Source organism: Perna viridis, chromosome 3 (assembly GCF_037379345.1).
Source record: "Perna viridis isolate PV_CMFRI_1.1 ecotype Kerala chromosome 3, ASM3737934v1, whole genome shotgun sequence".
Classification (NCBI taxonomy): Eukaryota; Metazoa; Mollusca; class Bivalvia; order Mytilida; family Mytilidae; genus Perna; species Perna viridis.
Window position 1 is genome coordinate 18,354,826 of NC_142447.1, and position 17,197 is coordinate 18,372,022.

At 33.2% G+C, this 17,197-nt stretch overlaps 1 protein-coding gene across 1 annotated transcript; it reads left to right on the forward strand.

Moving 5' to 3' along the window:
* Positions 1 to 1,906: 1,906 nt before the first annotated feature.
* On the forward strand, positions 1,907 to 16,903 carry LOC148621290 (uncharacterized). The gene is made up of 9 exons (XM_088573985.1): positions 1,907 to 1,964; positions 2,259 to 2,400; positions 3,524 to 3,732; positions 4,703 to 4,847; positions 5,293 to 5,504; positions 6,137 to 6,275; positions 11,445 to 11,656; positions 12,796 to 13,047; positions 16,277 to 16,903. Exons 1-9 carry the CDS (start codon positions 1,907 to 1,909, stop codon positions 16,501 to 16,503), a joined length of 1,596 nt encoding a protein of 531 aa, XP_088430111.1. The 3' UTR covers positions 16,504 to 16,903.
* The last annotated feature ends 294 nt before the right edge of the window (positions 16,904 to 17,197 follow it).

Consider the following 17,197-nt stretch of genomic DNA (forward strand, 5'->3'; position numbering starts at 1 on the left):
TTTTGGTAATATTGATTTTGCATGATGACTTACATCGTGTCACCCCTTTCCAAATTCCTAATTTAACTTCCTGTTTACCGTACGAATGTGACAGAAATTGCTTGACTTTAGGTATTTGTGGGACGTACATCAAGCGCGGATTCAGGCGAGGGAAATATTTTGTTGTATGCAATCTTGATTTTTCATAAACCTTACTTACAATTTTTTTTTTTTTTGGCTCGCTTCGCTCGGCAACTCATTCTATTAATGCTAACATGAAATCCCGGATTAGCCCCTGCATTGTACCGTGCGATGCCTAGAAACACATTTTCTGATAGCAATTATCTTATCGAACAGCTAAATTAAAGCTCTTCGAAATTAAAATTCTGCACACTTTAAAAATTATATTTTCAAGTACAACATGCATCCAGTGTATAAACAACAAAAATCTATACATTATAACAGTTCTTCTTTTGCGGGTTTATACTTTTATCTACAATCTACATTATATGTATTTTGAAAACATAAAAAGAAGACCATCCTCCATTTGAAATGTGATAACTGCTTGACGCAAATGGCCGAGAAAAATAAAGAATGTTATTCTTTCATTAACCTTTTTGAAGTTGTTTTCAATACAATATTTTTTTGTTTATCTTGAACGTGTTTAATCTTTAAAGTTCGTTTATATTTACATTTCACGAGGACTACGGCTACTACTCGCGACCCCATTATTTCAGAGAAAATATGACAAAACAATTAAGGATTAAATCATTCGAGTTAATATTTGCATTTTCACTTATATTTAACTAAGTGGTAAAAGTCAGAAATTTTATTTGCCCAGGTTCTCCATTCTCAAACTGGGCAAATAATTTTAGGTACATTGAAAAGGTATATATGTATAGTTTTATCATATAAATAATGAAAACCATACATTTTACGACTGAACTGGATATATAATGACAAACGTTTGCCAATAAGTACAACAGAACTAAGCGTACCCGCTATTGTATATTTTAGTAGAGAAAGACTGTGGTTCATACTCAACTGTATGTATATATGAGACAAAAATATGTAAATATATATTATTGTCTGTTTCGTGTGTGTTTTTGTGTTTTTATTTTATTGTTTTTTTTTTTTTTTTGTTATTATTTTTCTTTAATCTTTCTTTGGAAAATTCTCGTAATCAAGTTAAGGTATATAAATATAAATAATTGTATGCTTTCAAGATTAAAAACTTACATATGATAGTACAATTTTTTTAATATAAATATATCCGTTTGGTTTTTTTTATCATTTTTTTCTTTTTTTTTTTGGGGGGGGGGGCATTTTGTTGTTTTATTTTATTTGTTGTTTTTTTTTCAGTGATGATTAAACTCAGGTTTACAAATACTTTTATTTTTTTTTTATATTAACTGTTAAATTTTGAAGCTAACAAAGAATTGGTATGCTCATATCATACATCGTCTGTAAAAATACAAGAAAAAAATATTGCTAATTGTTTAAAGACAATTATAATCAATTTACTTGAAATGTAGTACCATACCTCGCATACTATTTTCGCTCCTACGAAACAAAAAATCACATTTTACATGTAACTGAAAATTTTGCATTAAGTGCAACAGGAAACTCTAAAAAATATTCATGATCTAGCGTTGTTTGCTAAATTTCCACGGGTTATTTCAAATAGTTAAAATGGATTCAGGCCAAAAATAACAACGAAAAAGTCGTGCTTTGTACGATATCTAACAAATGATATGCCTTACTTTTTCAATATTTATTTCATTCCTTATTATTAAATTCCAGTGTGTTTAATAGGTCTGGACTACAATACTATCTAAGTTGCCCCATTTTAAAAAAAAACATATATTATATTGTCACACTTACTAGTTCTAATAGATTCATATATTTTTTTCATTTTTTTAGGATAATGACATTCCGTGTTGTTTGGGGTTCCTTACTTTGCAGTTTCGTTTTCCAAGCTTCCGGTAAGTCCTTTATATTGGGTTCCATCTTCTGTTTATCAAGGTGAAGATTCGTGTAATTATTAATGCAAACACTGCATGACGACATATATTCACATGGTCTTTTTCTATTTCTATTTGCTGTTAGTCATTTAAGGGTACGATTTTATTTTATTATACTGCAAAAAAGCAAAGATAAAATTCGTACATCTGGACAAAGTATGTAACTAGATAGTACACAAAATAAATTTCAGGTTTCAATAAACAGAATTCTTAGAATTATCTTGCATCTTGTCATTTGAAATTTCTATCTTACAGGATTTTCACCATATTTTCACTATGGACCTCATCTTTTAAAAAAGAATGATGCAGATGATTATTGTGTTAGCGTTGGGATGAAAATGGTTAAAATTGACATGCAGGCTTTGAACACTATGACTGCAGATTTCATTTTAGCAAAGTAAGTCTGTTCATAGTCATAATGCATTTATATTGCTTACATATCATGTGTATTAGAGAAAGGGTTTTGAAGTGAATTCTGCATTTTTATTAATGAAAATTATGAACATGAACAACTCCAACCTTGTATTTTTGGTCTACTCAACAGATGCGTAGATGTGTCGTGTCTTTGTTTCTTATCTCTACATAATAAAGGATGGATCGCTGCCTTGTAACTCAATTGCAACGACACGGATGGGAAAGTCCTCGTAAAATGCAGTATTACAAATTAAACAGTGTACATAAAGAATTTGTTTTAACATTTCATTCGATATTGAACTAGAGTGACTTGTTTCGATCGGATAACGCAACTTTGTGAGTTCATCGATCCGACAAGTAACTCGAGTTTAATATCGCATGAAGTGTAAAATAATCATTTTGTGTAATGTTGAATTTGTAATATTACGTTTTAAGACACCAACGAACAGTTTCTAATCCAGATTGTTGAGTTCAACGTCAGCAATCCGGTATTTTTCACCCGTGAAACGTTCATATGACGTACAAAAACGTTAATTTTAACTCGTAAAACGTAAAAATAACACACAAAGACAATAATTGGCTTCCGTAAATAAGAATGAGTCACAGAAAATTATAACATATTTTTTTAATTCTTTAAAGACATTTGACTGTTAATACGGAAGCGCATTAGTGCCACGTTTTGTTTTATTTAAAGTCGTTATACCGAGATACTAAGTCGTTATAACGAGATACTACAAGTAAGGCATTGCAACGAGTTGGCTTTGTCGTTTTAACGAAAAACTTCGTCGTTATAAACAGATACTAAGTAGTTATATAATGACTTAAAAATAAAATGAACCTGGCAATTATGGGCTTCCATACTTTTCCGTCATTTGTTTCTTTACTGTAGTTCTTGCAAAAGCTTCACATAGCGGTAGACGTTCGTTTCCTCATTTTTAATTCGTTGCAGACAAGCCTCTTGAAGTTCTCGGACTCGTACTAAAAGTTCTTTTCGTGTTTAGGAAAAAAAGCAGATTTTTTAAAATATTAAAGCGATCTTTAGATCTTTACTTTAGAAATAAGATCAGAGCAAAATATTTCCTTTCAAATCATGTTCTTTTACGCAGCACCAACACTGACGACGCCTGGCTAGCACTGGACTGCAGCATTCATCCTTGTCGATGGGATGAAAATGCCGTCGACGTCGGTTGGTCAGTATGGGGAAACAATCTAGAGCCTATTTACCCATGTGTCTCCATTGTAATCTTCGATCAGGCTAACCTCATGAAGTGGAAATCGGTCCCGTGTACAACGTTACTACGGCCATTATGTTATGGTACGGTTAGTTAGCATCTTTACTATATATACATTAAATTAATATTTACTTTAAATATATATAAAAAAAAACGTATTTAAAAAAAATTTATTGTAAGTTGAATAGTACATGTACACCGGCTCTACTAGATGTACATGGTGTGAGTAGTATCAATGTGTATTCATTTAATACGTGCGATCTAACAAAGTTACATACATAAAATATAAAACAACTTACCCGATTTTTATCTTATTTAAATATCTCGACGCCATGGAACAGATCAGATTTATTGCAGACTTGATTAATTTCTCAACATTCTTTAATTCAGAGAGAGTTACTTGTATTTCTCCCATACTAAGCCAGCGATAATAAAATCACATGACTTTTCGACCAGCGGGTGGTGATAAACTTTCTCCGGAGGTTTCCCGCCATTTTCATTTTCCAAGTTTTCTACAGATTTCATAGAAGAAACCTAATCTCTTACAGCCTATTAAATGATTTCGCAACTCATCAATGAAAGCTTAAGAAAATATATGTACAACTCGTATATATATATATATATATATATATATATATATATATATATATTTATATATATATATATATATATATATATATATATATATATATATATATATATATATATGAAAAGGACTGTTATAACTATAGCTTTTTAAAGAAAAACCCAAAACGAGTTTTGATAGAGTTATCAAGGGAACCAATACTCTAGCGTATAATCCAGGGACGAAGACCAGACATGGAAAACAGACAATCACAACACAACATAGAACATAAAATAACCAAAATAATACATACAAAATTACAAAAGTAAACGAGCAACTCGGACTCCACTAAAAATGTGAGCACGTACCAGGTGTACCGGTAGGGTGAGCGTCCTCTGGTTTTCTAGAGACACCGGCCGAGTCGATACTGTACAATGTATATTTTATGTGTCTATTTTAAATTACTTCATTCAATTGTGCATTTTCAGCTCCACCAAAACCAAACTATGAGATTGTTTATGGAGCTTTTAACTTTGTTCAAGCATCAACGGAATGTTTAAACATGGGTGGACAACTGGCGGTGCTAACTGATCCAGTGTCAATCGCTATATCCAAAATCGTGCTTAATTCATAGTAAGATGTTTGTGTCTACTTTCCATGTACTTATTCAATATTCCCACTAGACGAATCGTATAGGTACGGATCAGTGATTCGTATTATAAAGATTATTATGTATTCATTAGATCGACTACACAAGCCTATTGCTTACTACGCTAAGTGAGATGTTATCAGTCATGGCAACTGTACATGTAGCAGGGGCGGATCCAGATACTTTGAAAAGGAAGGATGCCAGAAAATGACAAATCTTCCAATGAAAAGGGGATGCCATCCATCTGCACTCGTCTCTGGATTCGCCACTGTTTACTACTTACACTTTATTACCTCTGATTGCAATTCGAAGCCGAAGTCTATCGTTAACTGGTCAGTTACATGTATGATATAATATCAAAAAAAAATTACTTGCAATTGACAGTAACTTCTCTAATTATTATTAATTTCTTCTTTCTTCTTCCTTAAGTATGCCTGGTGGTTTTGTTTGGATTGGCTTATATGGAAATGGATCGTCCCTAAGATGGCAAAATAAGGATATGGGGCTTGGAGTGACAGAATGGTCTCCCGGATATATGGCTCCAAATCCGACTGATGACGTCGCTATCGTTTTAGACCCCATAGATGGTTCATGGATCGCAAGACCTAAATATGAAGTTCACCCAAATGCCCTCTGCCAGTGTAAGAATGAAGTAAAATCGATACACTTGTTTTGATATACCCAAAATGCCCCGTGTTCGCCCTTATCCAAACGAACGATTCGACATTCTGCTGTCGTATCACGCTGCGCTTCGTGAAGCTTTTTATATATGGAAGTCATTTGAATTTTCTATAAAATATTACGATCGATTAATGCTTCAAAACTTAGTGTTGGGAGAATGTGATAAACCAACCAAAAGAGTTTAAATATGTGACTTCATGCGAAAGAGGGGTTATCGTATCTTTTCCTCGGACAGATCCTGCTCAAAGAAGTTTACGGCGTTATCGATAGTTCTTCAAATAATAAGCAAATAATACAAAATTGTAGTTAAACATGTGGCTTCGTGTTCATGATTGAAAATGTAACTTATTACACATGCACCAACACTTTTTCCTTCAAATTTTAATTTGAATCTGTAATCTCTTTTCAGCTCGTATATTTTCAATTAGTTTGATTTTCCTTAATGTCAACTTGTCTTTTGTATTCTTCTGCTAAAGACAGTCATAAACTCAATCTTCAGTCATGCCAGAACTTTAACAAGTAGTTAGTTTAATGTATTTGTTTTTGTTAATCTCAATTCCTTAGAGTCAAAATTTGAACATTAATTTTACAGATAACTACATGCCGGTGGACATTCAAGTCGACTATGTAACTGCCTTAAAAGGGTGCGAACAGTATGCCCTTGACCTTGCACTGCTTCATTCACAGGAAGAAGTACAAGTGGCGAGTACTGCGATAAGTTACCAGGGCATGTTAGTAAAATTACGAGTGATTATCTTGTTTTATGAAGTTTGTTTATCAAAAATGTATATATTTAAGTGTTCTTTTAATGTTTTTAAGTCGCTAATATTGTTTAGCGACTTCTTGCACTCGTAATTTCAGTACTTAATATTCGCTTATTATTTGCATAAATATGTATCTATACGCCACGTAATGCTGTAGATCCTCGCCGTGTTTACCGCCGTAGCGTCAAAGTTCTAGCTTCATACGAGATAAAAATGCACACGTATGTTCTACGTGTGCTTCTTGCTTGTACGAGAACGGGAAGTTTACATGAAATGATCGGTCAGCTTTGAACATTACCCAGTATCCGATTCAGGCACAGAGGTTCGTTCCAAGACTACATAGGTTATATACATTAGCACGCCCCGATATTTATGAATATTCATTGCCAGCTGCTTAATCAAGTTCCTAAACTGGTTCCCCGGTCAATATCATAAGCGACCCAAATATCACTACAACGTACCTTTTTAAAACATATCATATATAAACTCTAACACGTCTATGCGTGTTTTTTTTTTTTTTTTTTTTTTTATTAGAACGGGAAGTTTACATTGAAAGATAAAATGACCGGTTAGCATTGAATTTATATTTATGTTACATTACCCAGTTGCCGATTCAAACACAGGTTTTCGTTACAATTGATTATATTAAGGTCATATATATATTTATTAGGACACCGATATCTCGCAATTACCAGTCTTTGCGCATTGTATGTCGCAAACTATTGTATCGTCGTCAATTTGTGAGGTCGCTTATTGCGCGAAATTCGCTATTTATTTCCCCCTGGTCGTAGAAGCAATATGACGTCGAGAATCAAGGGCCGCTTTGGAAAATCTTCCGTAAATGCCAGGCGTCCATCCACATGTCCGTCTGTCCTACACATACTCACGACTACAATTTCAAAACGTAGTCCGAGGAAACTTATACCAAATGTTACTAATACTTAGACTTAGAAAAAAAAATGATAATCAGCATTGTCCGAAAGTTTTACAGGGAGTTATGCCAATTTGATTATCAAACATTTTAGCGAGGATCGGATAGGAGATATGGAACAATATTCTTTTCTTGGAGAATGTGAGATAGTTTTCCGTATCCAGACAAGATGTTTAAAAGAGGAAAATATTAAAGATAGTCCCGTATTATTGCAAATAAAACATAATTCGCCAGTTCATTTAAAGAGATAAAAATGTAGAAAAAGTTTCATGTGGAGTATTTAATCCAGGCGCGGATTCAGAGGAATTTCCCTTAAAATTTGAGGATACTGTTTGCGTGAAATCTTTTTTTTTTTTACAATTCTATCCCCACAAATGTTCTTGCTTCGCTTCGCTCGGTCTTTAAATTTCAAGGATATGATGGACTGTCATCCAGTTGCTATATAATCTAGTATCAGAGTAGGAACACAGCCTTACGATCAGAATGTATGTTTACAGAAAAGGATGACCTGACAATTTATTTTCTTTGATTCTAAGATCAATTTTTTTTGTTTGCATAGAGCGCCGAAATATTTTTTTTTTAATGTAAACGAAAATATTAGGACAATAATAGATCCTGCCTTTTTTATTTCTTGAAAATTTCAATCCTGCATTTTTATTTCAAATTTGATACAAAGTACGGCACAAAAAGAGAAAATCTTGTACGAGTACATATGATAGGTGCACTTTCTTACATGTAAAATATTTCACCATCGGCTGTCGTACGATATTTTCTTACTTTGATTTGTTTAGTAAAAATATTACTACCAACCAACGTACATTTGTAAATGTTGAACTTTTGACCCCGATACATCACTCGCTATTGGAATATTATATATAAACATTGTGGTACATGTAACTTAAAATATATGAATACGAATTATAACATGTTCACACGAACAGACATGGTCATGCAACCAGAATAGTTATATCTTTATATATATATATCGCGTTTTGCCAAATCTTCTGTTCTCTCCAGTCGTAATTCTTTTTTACTTCCGCTTATTTCTTCACAGTCAAGTTTTTGTATGGCCGTGTTTTAAAAGCGGATAAAACTCATTGTATTTTGTTTTAAATGATTTATGAATGAAATAGAAACAATTTCCAATCTACTGGTATATGGCATGTGTCATTCGTAAAAAATACTGGCAAGATCAGAGACGTCTGAATTCGGAAAATGACAAAAACTCCCGATTTTGCGAATTTTTGAACTGCTAATATCTTTGATAAAAGCACGGTGACCTATAGTTTTTAGACCCTTATTTCAATGCCTGTATACTTGAAACTATTCCATCAAAATTTCAGAATGTTAGAACTGGTATGTGTGATTTGTCTTTAAGAGAACAAAGATTTTAGCCGAAGTCACCTTATTTTAGAGCATATCGCATTTGTACCATTTCTGATGTTCAAAGTAAGCCAAAATCAGTGACAGTGAATATTTGACAATTAGCGACTTTGAAGACTTCAGTCTTTGATTTTTTGTTATCGAAAACTTAATTTGTGATACTACACCATTATTGGCCATGCGTTACTATGTACTTTCACTAAAATAATCAATTCCGTACCTAAACACTCAAATTCAGTTAAAGTGCACCAAAGCCAATTTTCGTAGTCACAAGCTATTTTCAAAGACAAAAAGCGTTTTCCTGATATAGTTTTGGGTTCAAATTACTATCAGAGTTATGCCAGATTGTAAACACATAATTTACGGGGCATTGATCCTGTTCACTGAACAAAAATGATAAATATCTAAGACTCAATCGACAAAAACCCTATGTCACAAATTAGGATTCCCCTAAAAAAATACAAAGAAAAATATATAATACTCCAAATGAAGAACGCCCAAAATGTTTTCTATGGAGAAAAATGGCTAGAAAACATAATTTTAACAGTTCTTTTTACATCGAAAACGATTTAATTTTTTTCCACAAAATACGGGTGTCACATGGAACACGGTGAATTGCGTTACAATTTTCCTGCTGAAGCTGTAATGCATATGTAACTGACACATACGGTAAGCCTACGTGAGATAAAATACCATAAAATTATAAACAAGATGAAAATGAATGATTCACACGTAATGGATATTAATGTTTTTACTGAAAAAATACATGATTTTCATCTTTTTTCCAAATGTGCATTTAATTGTTAATTACGTTACGGTGTCTCTTGCATCTGTTAATTATGGTAGCAAACTTTCCGTGGTCTTGTTTATACACAGACCAATGTCAGTCATAAATGACACTTAAACAGATTTTTCAGGTGCTATATATTTTTTCACATTCTTGGTAAAGTACAAGCCCATGAATTACGTTACAGTGAATTACATTACGGTAATTTCTTTTAACGGATAAAAACCACTGTTCTCGGAACAAATTAACAAAAAATCATTATCAATGGCATCGCCTATCACACGGGCATCATTAGAAATGAAGTTGTGACTTATATTAAAATATTAGATATTAGATAATGCACCTTTAAGCATATATCACCGATCAATTTCAATTTCTCAGCTATATAGATGATGAATTATCTTTAAACAATCCTGGTTTCGAGGATTTGATACATCGCATCTACCCACCCAAAGAACTTGAGATAAAGGATACCACAGACACTGTGAAGTCAGCCTCATATCTTGACCTACACGTATAGAGATCGATGGTAACTGAAAACAATTGACCAAACTTTACGACAAACGTGATGACTTTTCATTCAGAATTGTCAACTTTCCTTTCATCTGTGGCAACATCCCTTCAAACCCTGCGTATGGAGTGTTCATATCACAACTCATACGTTATGTCAGAGCTCGCCGTAACTACGCCATTATGAACTCGTTGATCGTTATGGCGTATCCATCTGCACCATGAAAATTGATTTGTTCAACGCAATCTATCATAGTTTTCCTTTCCTCTTTCGTCTACCCCGGACATGACTTTTACGAGAAGCTCGGCGGATGTTTCTTGAAAAACAGAGGACGTTTGCCCTTCCGGTGCACCTGGTTCATGCTCCCAGTTTTCAGTGGAGTCCGAGTTGCTCATTTACTTTTGTTACTTTGTATATATTATCTTAGTTACTTTATGTTCTTTGTTGTGTTTGTCTGTTTTCCGTGTCTGGTCTTTGTCCCTGGATTACATTCTTTCGATTTCTGCTAGTATCTTTGTTCCCTGGATTACTCTTTCAAGTGACTTACAATATTAGCGAAAAAGTTGTTTCTGTGATTTACGTTACATTTTAATTGTGACATCAATTGTACCATTATGATTTCATTACATGCCACTAAAGACTTCGATATTTCTTCATGTGGCGTATATAAAAATGACTAACTTAACAGATATGATTTTTTTTTAAAAATTACTTGCCAAAATATTGTAATTAGTTGTTTTTCGTGTTTAACCTTTGAATTGTGATATGTGTTCCAATTAAAGCACGAGAAAGCCATGGAATATATATTACACTGTTATAAGCGAATTACGTTACAAAGTCGGTCATTCCCTTTAAGCTAATTATAAACATTCCAATTGGATTTGAACTCACAATTGTTTTCTATGTATCACCTAAAAGATGTATGAAAAATATGTATGGAAATAGGTTGCTAAATTGGCCGTCATCTTTTGCTAATTATGTTTCCAAAGAATAATATAGATAACTTGTTTTCAATTTCATTTTGTTTTATTATTTTTTTTTAATAGATGTTATTAAAATATTGAGTATCTTAAAAAAAGATAACAATTTTTTTACAAAATATTTGTTTCGTATTGTGAATTTATTGTTTATCTATCGAATGATATCATTTGAAGCGCAGTTTTGAATAATTGAATGATGAAACTATTATTATTCAACATGGGTGTCCAGAAGTAACGTAATTCACTACCAAAATACACTGGATATGTTCAAAATTTCGTACAGGACATAAATCAACCCATCAAGAGCTATCTTATGCGTTTTCTTGCAATTCAAAACTTTGTTTTATTGAAATTAAAGGATTTGAGCTGTTTTCAGTGTTCAAAATGTGCGGCCGATTTTCCGTTCCTTTTGGGGCATTTTAACTGAATTTTAATGTGAAATAAAGCTAGTGGATTCACACGCAGTGAATCGGGAAACAGTTACATTGTATATAGGTCTGAGGAGAATTCATAAGTATGTATACAATCTATTTAAATATTTCAGTGGATACATTGAAGACTTCTGGATTGGTCTTACATCCTCAGATGGTATCAGTTTTAGATGGAATGATGGGAGAGATTTAACATTCAATGCATGGCTTTCATCGACTCCAAAAACCCCTCTTACAACCTACCCAATGGTGGTTCTGGACTATCTTACTCATGCAGAGTTCGACAACAGAAAACCATTAGATCTTTACAGTTACCTTTGCCAGTGTAGGTTTCGTTCTGGTTTCAAAATACAAAACTAGATATTATTTTCTCTAGCAAAAGTTAAACTGGGGAAAAACTTCCCCTAATCTTGGTCTCCAGGAGATGTTGTATTATAAATACCTTAAACAGTTAAAAACTCACAATAAAGTAAAAAGGAAACGACCATTAAAAAGTTTTCCTCTACCCAATAAGTGTTCATGCAACTTGGTTTCAAAGGGTTCATGACACTTCAGAAGTAGAATATATAGTTATAAAGATCAATGATTTGAAAATGAACAATTTTAAGTGCAAGTGTTGGTAAGAATCAGGCAAAATTGGAAAAATCAGAAACATGCGTGTCAAAACCCCACCGATCTGACAATGTAATATCATTCAAGGATACTTTCTCTATTTGAAAAGTCCATAATTTGATCTCTGCATCACTGGCTTTGTCCAGAAATTTTTCAATAGATGTTAGAAAAATTAGGTTTTTGACAGAGGTCATGACAGACATGACAGAGTTATCTGCCCTTGAAATGTTCATTTTCAGTGTATTTCAATGAAATTGTAACTAAATGACCCAGCATGACAAGGAAATTCATGTCTGTTTTTGTTGATACGGATGGTGCAAATAGTCAAATGATGTTTTTTATACCATGTTTCAAGTACAGCCTGATTCCTACAGGGACTGACACTTGATAACATTTATATCGGTATTGGTCCCTGTCATTTTTCATTGTCATTGGATGTGCTTTTCTATTTTGATCTGAGACACTAACACCCACATTCATGACGTCATTGATTGAAGCGATCACATAAAATTTGAAATCGCTACCATTAAAAATTTTAAGTTCCACTGAACCTATCCTTCATTTTTTATGAAGGATCGTTCGAGACTAAATAAGATTTTTTTTTTTAATTTTGAATTTCAATAGGCTATTTAACAATGATATAAGGGAAAATTTCATGTTGAATGTGATAAATGGTACGATTGTTCTCCCTTTAATAACCCCAATCACTAAGCCACCTGTGAACATATATAATATGTATATACGTACATTGCATAGTCTAACTTCTTAGCATTGCATTAAAGCACAGATGTTTACGCTTACCATACTCTTTTTTTTTTTTTAAATCTAACTGTAATTACGTTTTTTTTATAGATCCCACAGACAATGACTACCCTCTCAGTCAACAGATTGTAGAAGACTTCTCTTCAGCTACGGTTTCTTCTACTTTCCCGTTAACAACCACGATTTCTTCTACTCTCCCGTCAACAACCACGATTTCCTCTACTTTCCCGTTAACAACCACGATTTCTTCTACTTTCCCGTCAACAACCACGATTTCTTCCACTTTTGAATCTACAACTAATGCGGGAATAAGCACTTCTCTACCGACTACTTTTGGAAATGGTAAGAATGAAACATTTTTCTAGTTCAGTTTGCAGTCAGCTCACTTAAACTTGCTATTAAACATGGAAAGAGCATGAACACATATAAAAATTGGAGAATGTCTCCAGGGATAAACTGCTAGAATCATAATAGGATAATTAATTGGAAAGAGTAAATGCCCACAATATTATCTCGATTGCGGAAGAACGCTTATATCGAACGAGTGTGCGGACGAGTTATATCCTCAAGCGTGCTTTCCAACTTGAATTTTATATTCCGTATTTGGCGGATTGATATCCAAGTTGTGATGTTTTGGCGGGAGGCAGGCCGAGAGTGAAAACCGAATTCATTTCACAGTGACGTTTCGTACGTTGTTGGTGTCACATTCGATTGAATCGCGGCTGGTTACAAAAAACGAATTATTGCTATTTTAGAATGTGGAGTTATCAAAGGCAATATAGATATTAAAATGTTCGAAAATTGTTGTTGTTTTAGGATTACTATCATAAATCTTTGAAAGATGCCGTTAGTTGTGGAGGGAAAGCATTATTCGATCACAAGAACCTCCATTTTCATATGTGGACGGGTAACATTAAAAATGCTTGCTTTCCATTTCTTATATCTAAGTTGTTTCTTGGCGTATTTTGATAAAACAAACTTTTTTGGAAAGAGCAGTTTGTGCTGCAGACGATCTCATGACGTAATTATAAGATCAAAGCGTATTACAATATCACAAATATCCCCCCTTTGATGTGGACATTGCAAAAATAGAAAGAAACCGATTTGAAGACAAAATGTTGGACTTTTTTTTAAAGTTATGCGAACAGCTTTTTTAATCGAGACTTTTTATTAACTATATAAACAATTTATTACATAACCCCAATGAAAATATATATTAAATGTTCAATCAGTCTTTTTGTTAAAACCTTTTTTGTCCGTATTTCAATTATGTCACAAATCTTAATTTTTTCGACCTTCACCATTGGCTACTTTCTTGCTAACGGTTGTAAAATATAACAACGAATAGTATTTTTACCAAAGTATATTCATGCTTAAAGGACTTTATAAATATTCAGAATATCATGTTTATTCTGAAAAAAATAATGAGTTTCATTGTCTAATAGTAGATAAATACGCACGTATGTTGTGACGTCAAGTTGTGTTTTCCCGCCGTTTTCTACACGCTGCGTGCAATAAAAAGTATTGAAAAGTTACGATACTTGATTAAATTATTACGCCTGTGGACGCAATGAATAAAAAAAAAAATTACGATTTTAGCGGATCTGATAAAATAATGAAAGAAATGTTGAAAAGAGAACAGGAAAAAGAAAGCTCCCTCCTCTTTGCGCAAACTTCTGTCTGCTCATATGCAATGATGTCCTGGTGAAATCGGGATCAGCGTGTCTGCATCAAAGTATTTTGAAATGTGTAGACACGCGCTTGCACATTCCCTAGTGGAATATTGTGAAATCAACGTATTTCATGATCGTCTAATTACCTCTTGGCAATTATTTTATCTATAATATATAATAAGCTGTACAAACATTACAAAAAAAATTTTTTGATTTTTTTTTATCGGACCAAAAACAAAAACAAATTATTCTGGTGTGGCCTTTTTGACCCCTTATAACTCGAAAACCGTAAGAGATATCCGAAATCTGATGGTAAAATCCAGACAGGTTTATTAATTAGGAATCCAATAAAGAATCCAATGAAATAAAAAATTTCGATATCGGACCAAAAAAAGTTATGAAAATGTTTTAGGCGTTGCCCCCTATAACTTGAAAACGGTCCAAAAACATATAAAATCTGTTGTACATTTGTTCAGCCGAATTAAATAAAGAACACTTTAAAAATGGAATATTTAAAATCGAAAAAAAAGAGAAAAAAAAACAATCTACATGGGTTTCAATAAAATACGTATTTTTACCCTTTTTGGCCCTTTTTTTCTAAAGCGGCAGGAGCAACTAAGTCCAAATAGGAGTCTTCTTAGTTGTTGGTGAAATCATATCAACATTTCAGAACAATTCGTCAACCACAACTCAAGTTATCGCACGGAAACGAAGTGTCCCCAGACCACGACGACGACGACGACTGCGCCATGACATTATACGACCGCAAGTTTTTTTCGTCATATAATAAAACCGGGAGATTTCGCTCTCAAATTTTCTCAAAGAGGGAGATTTGCCAAGGTTTTTTTTTCGAATTTTTTAGCAATGTTTTGTTTAGCAACAGACCTTATGAAATTACGAAACGAATACATGTATTCGGAAATATCAACATACATCTACATTAGAGATATAAAACCAAATAGGAAAGATTCACTTTATACGCTTACACAATATGATTTCCGGTGTGGGAGGGGGTGCAACTGACTTTTTTGTTTGTAGGTTTGTTGGCTATCTGTTTTAGTGAGGGTGTTTTACTTTTTTTTAGCACATCACGAAATTTGTTTTAATAATTCCTAACATTTTTCTCATAGGATAACATTTCCTTCAAATCATTTTTAAATGGTTGATGCCAAATATTTACCATATCAGGATGTAATCTGATCATTTCAATTGACCAAAACGTACGAAATATTAATATCGAATCGGATAATTAAATAATAAAACATGTTGTGTGTGTTATTTTATATAAAAAAATTAAATAAGCACCCTTCTTTTTACATGTAACGATTATAGAACGATGTACGTCGCAATACAAAAAAGACGTCAAATTTTGCCGATTTCGACGTTACCAAAAATGACACCAACAACGTACGCTACGTCACTGTGCATTGTCGGAATTTATCACCCTGGGAACATTCGATAAAACACTGCTGTCTATATAACAATAATAGTTTACATATGTATTTTAGATAGGCCACAATAGAAGAATGCACAGATCGTAAGCTATATTCAAAATAACATTTTTGAAACATTTGGTTGTGAGTATTCCCTATTTTCTTCAAATATCAAAATTGACACCCATGTCACGTTGCCGGTGGAATGTATCAATTCAAGAGGTCAACTTCGTTGAACGAACGATAAATTACAGAGATTGGAATTATATTAAGAATAAACACTGTTTTTCGGAATTAAATTTGTTTTGTGAGTGATTGGTCCAATTTTACCATGACATCGATAAATTCTGGAAAAACAGTGTTTAATCCTATAAAAAATATCCCATAAAATTTTCTACTTCAATGCGTGCTTTTCATCATTTACATGCACTTACTAGGTAGTTTTTCTGCCTTTTTTTATTGTAGGTACCTTTGGACAAAGATTGTTTAAATTAGACAGAACTGATTCTGTTCCAAACGACACACCTTACCACGTGATACCCGGATGCTCCAAGACTTTCTGCGCATCATTTTGTCTGTCGGAAGCTAGCACATGCTCTGTCTTTGTCTACAATCAAGGAAAATGCTCACTATTCGCAACCTACAATATTGGTTCGGTTGTGACTAACATCGGGAGCAATATATATGCATAAAACTCTTGAGCCGGACGCAAATTTGTAACCTTGGCAACTGTGAAAAATATACATGTATATATAGATATATTATACCTGTCATTGAAAATTACTTCGTTTTCATCTACAAAAAAGCATTTAACAGAATTTCAACTCCATTTTCGTGGTATTTTACACTTTTTTTTCTATACTGATCTTCACAACATATTTTGTAAAAAAGTTTTTATACTTTCACTTAAGCCCTGAAACACTTAAGGGGACTACCATACGATTTTATGGGGGACGGGATGGAATTTGAAACGAAAAAGCAGGATCCAAATTTACCTGGAAAAGACTGGACAGGCTAGCAGAAGAATATAAAAAGGCAGGATCTCTTACTGACTTAATACTTTATTGTTAAATATATTTATTTTATTTTTAATGTTTTTGTTTGTGTCCAAGAAAAAAGACGGGACCTATATTCCCGTAACTCCACCCCCCCCCAAAAAAAAAAAAAAATCAAATAAACACCCCCCCCCCCAAAAAAAAAAAAAAAAAAAAAAAAAATCAAATAATCACTCCCTTTGCATGTGTTGTATATACCATGATTTGTGGTCGAAATCATTAGTGTCTTGTACTCGTTCAGTATCATGATACTTTAAGGTTCATCATTACCTTTTGACAAAAATGAGCTTATCTTCACCACAAAAAAGCTGATGATGAACCTTAAAGGGTA